The sequence below is a fragment of the Sinocyclocheilus rhinocerous genome, unplaced genomic scaffold (assembly GCF_001515625.1).
Source record: "Sinocyclocheilus rhinocerous isolate Xijiao unplaced genomic scaffold, SAMN03320098_v1.1 scaffold632, whole genome shotgun sequence".
NCBI classification, from domain to species: Eukaryota; Metazoa; Chordata; class Actinopteri; order Cypriniformes; family Cyprinidae; genus Sinocyclocheilus; species Sinocyclocheilus rhinocerous.
In genome coordinates, this window is record NW_015639247.1 from 450,089 (window position 1) to 451,948 (window position 1,860).

Sequence of the window (1,860 nt, forward strand, 5' to 3'; positions counted from 1 at the left end):
CTACTGCGCAGACTCTGGCTCCAAATGACATCACTGCCACAAGATGACAGAGGTTCTACTGGGATGTTTTGGCTTCACTTTTCTATAGTGGAAGGAATTGTAGACACATGCGCATTTTTTTACAGTCTATGGTTAAGATACTGTCTGTATGAACTGCATTTTCATAGTTTTTGAATAAATGATCCAGAGAATAATATTCATCAGCATCTTTAACCTGAATGCGAGTGTCTGAACAGCTGATGTGTGTCTGTACCTTTCTCACACCTGACACCGCTCCATCCTGTGAAACAATGACATTGGAAATCGCCCTTTTTGTCCTCACAGCGCACCGTCCCGTAAAGATTGCAGGGGTTCGGGGAACATTGGTCTGGAATGTCTGTGGGACAGAGAGAGAGAGAGAGAGAGAGAGGAATCATAATCAACAGTAAAATCACAACGAGTCCCGAAACACATTCAGCTTCGGTAACGTTCTGTTTGAAACACATCGGATATGAAATCCTATAACATCCTTTGACTAGATGCTTTTTCCCTGTAGCTGTAACAAGTGATTCATCATAAAGAGCTAGAACAGTGAGGGCCTGGTTAACCAGCATTAAACACCTGTGTGAACTACTGCATGATTTTAGAAATGCTGCATTACTTAAACAGTAGCCAGTTTGGTAACACTTTACAATAAGGTTTCATTTGTTAAAATTAGTTAACTACATTAGTTAACTTGAACTAACCATGTAAAACACTTCTAAATAATTTATTAATCTTAATTAATGTTAATTTCAACATTTACTAATACATTATTAAAATCAAAAGATGTATCTGTTTATATTATTTAATGGACCTAACATGAACTAACAATAAACAGTTGTATTGTTATGAACTAACATGTGACCCTGGACCACAAAACTGGTCATAAGGGTCATTTTTTTTAAATACATGAGCTGAATAAATCAGCTTTCCATTGATGTATGGTTTGTTAGGATAGGACAATATTTGAAAATCTGGAATCTGAGGGTGCAAAAAAATCTAAATATTGAGAAAATCATCTTTAAAGTTGTCCAAATGAATTATATACTTATAATTATATTTACGGTAGGAGATTTACAAAATATCTTCATGGAACATGATCTTTACTTAATATCCTAATGATTTTTGGCATAAAAGAGAAATGTATAATTTTGACCCATACAATGTATTGTTGGCTATTGCTACAAATATACCCCAGCGACTTAACACTGCTTTTGTGCTGCAGGGACACATTTATTTTATGTTTTGTACAGCATATTTGTCAACTAACTGTTGTTTTTAATTGTGCTTTATGGTATAAATTGCTTTGCCTTGCTCATCTTTTGTGAATGCTAGTTAATGCATTAACTAACGTTACGTTATGAGATCTTACTGTAAAGTGTTACTAACATGTAGATGACATCAGCTGAAAATGCAAGTCATTTGAAAGGTGAAGCAAGTTATTAAATAGTGCTGAAAGATTCTGAGGACATTCGTGGTTCTTTATAATAATGCCACTGATGAATCTTTCACTCTATAGAACATGCATTAAAACAGTACATTGTTTTGTTCTTTTTTTGCGAGTCTTTGAGCTCTGTGTTTGGACGACTCTCCGGTTTAATGTGTGTGTGTGTTGCTGATGATGCTCGAGCAGCAGAAGCACATCTGAGCACAGAGGAGAGAGACGAGAACAGCTCAGAGACGCAGCATCTCTCGCTCTGACTCAGGGATTCTGCCGAAAACAGACTGACCAATCACAGCGCAGCACGAGGCTGCCTCCGAATCAGCAGAAATGAGTCGAGCAGGACGAGCCTCCAGCAGACGTCATGAGGATCGTTACACACACACACACACACTCAC

General features: G+C 37.4%; 1 protein-coding gene across 1 annotated transcript in view; it reads right to left on the reverse strand.

Annotated features, from left to right (window-relative positions):
- Positions 1 to 1,860, reverse strand: part of LOC107751089 (growth arrest-specific protein 6-like) — a 17,145-nt gene that overhangs the window by 15,058 nt on the left and 227 nt on the right. Inside the window, exon 2 of the mRNA XM_016566691.1 lies at positions 254 to 376. Within this exon, the coding sequence (XP_016422177.1) occupies positions 254 to 376 (123 nt within the window). The remainder of the gene's footprint in view (positions 1 to 253; positions 377 to 1,860) is intronic.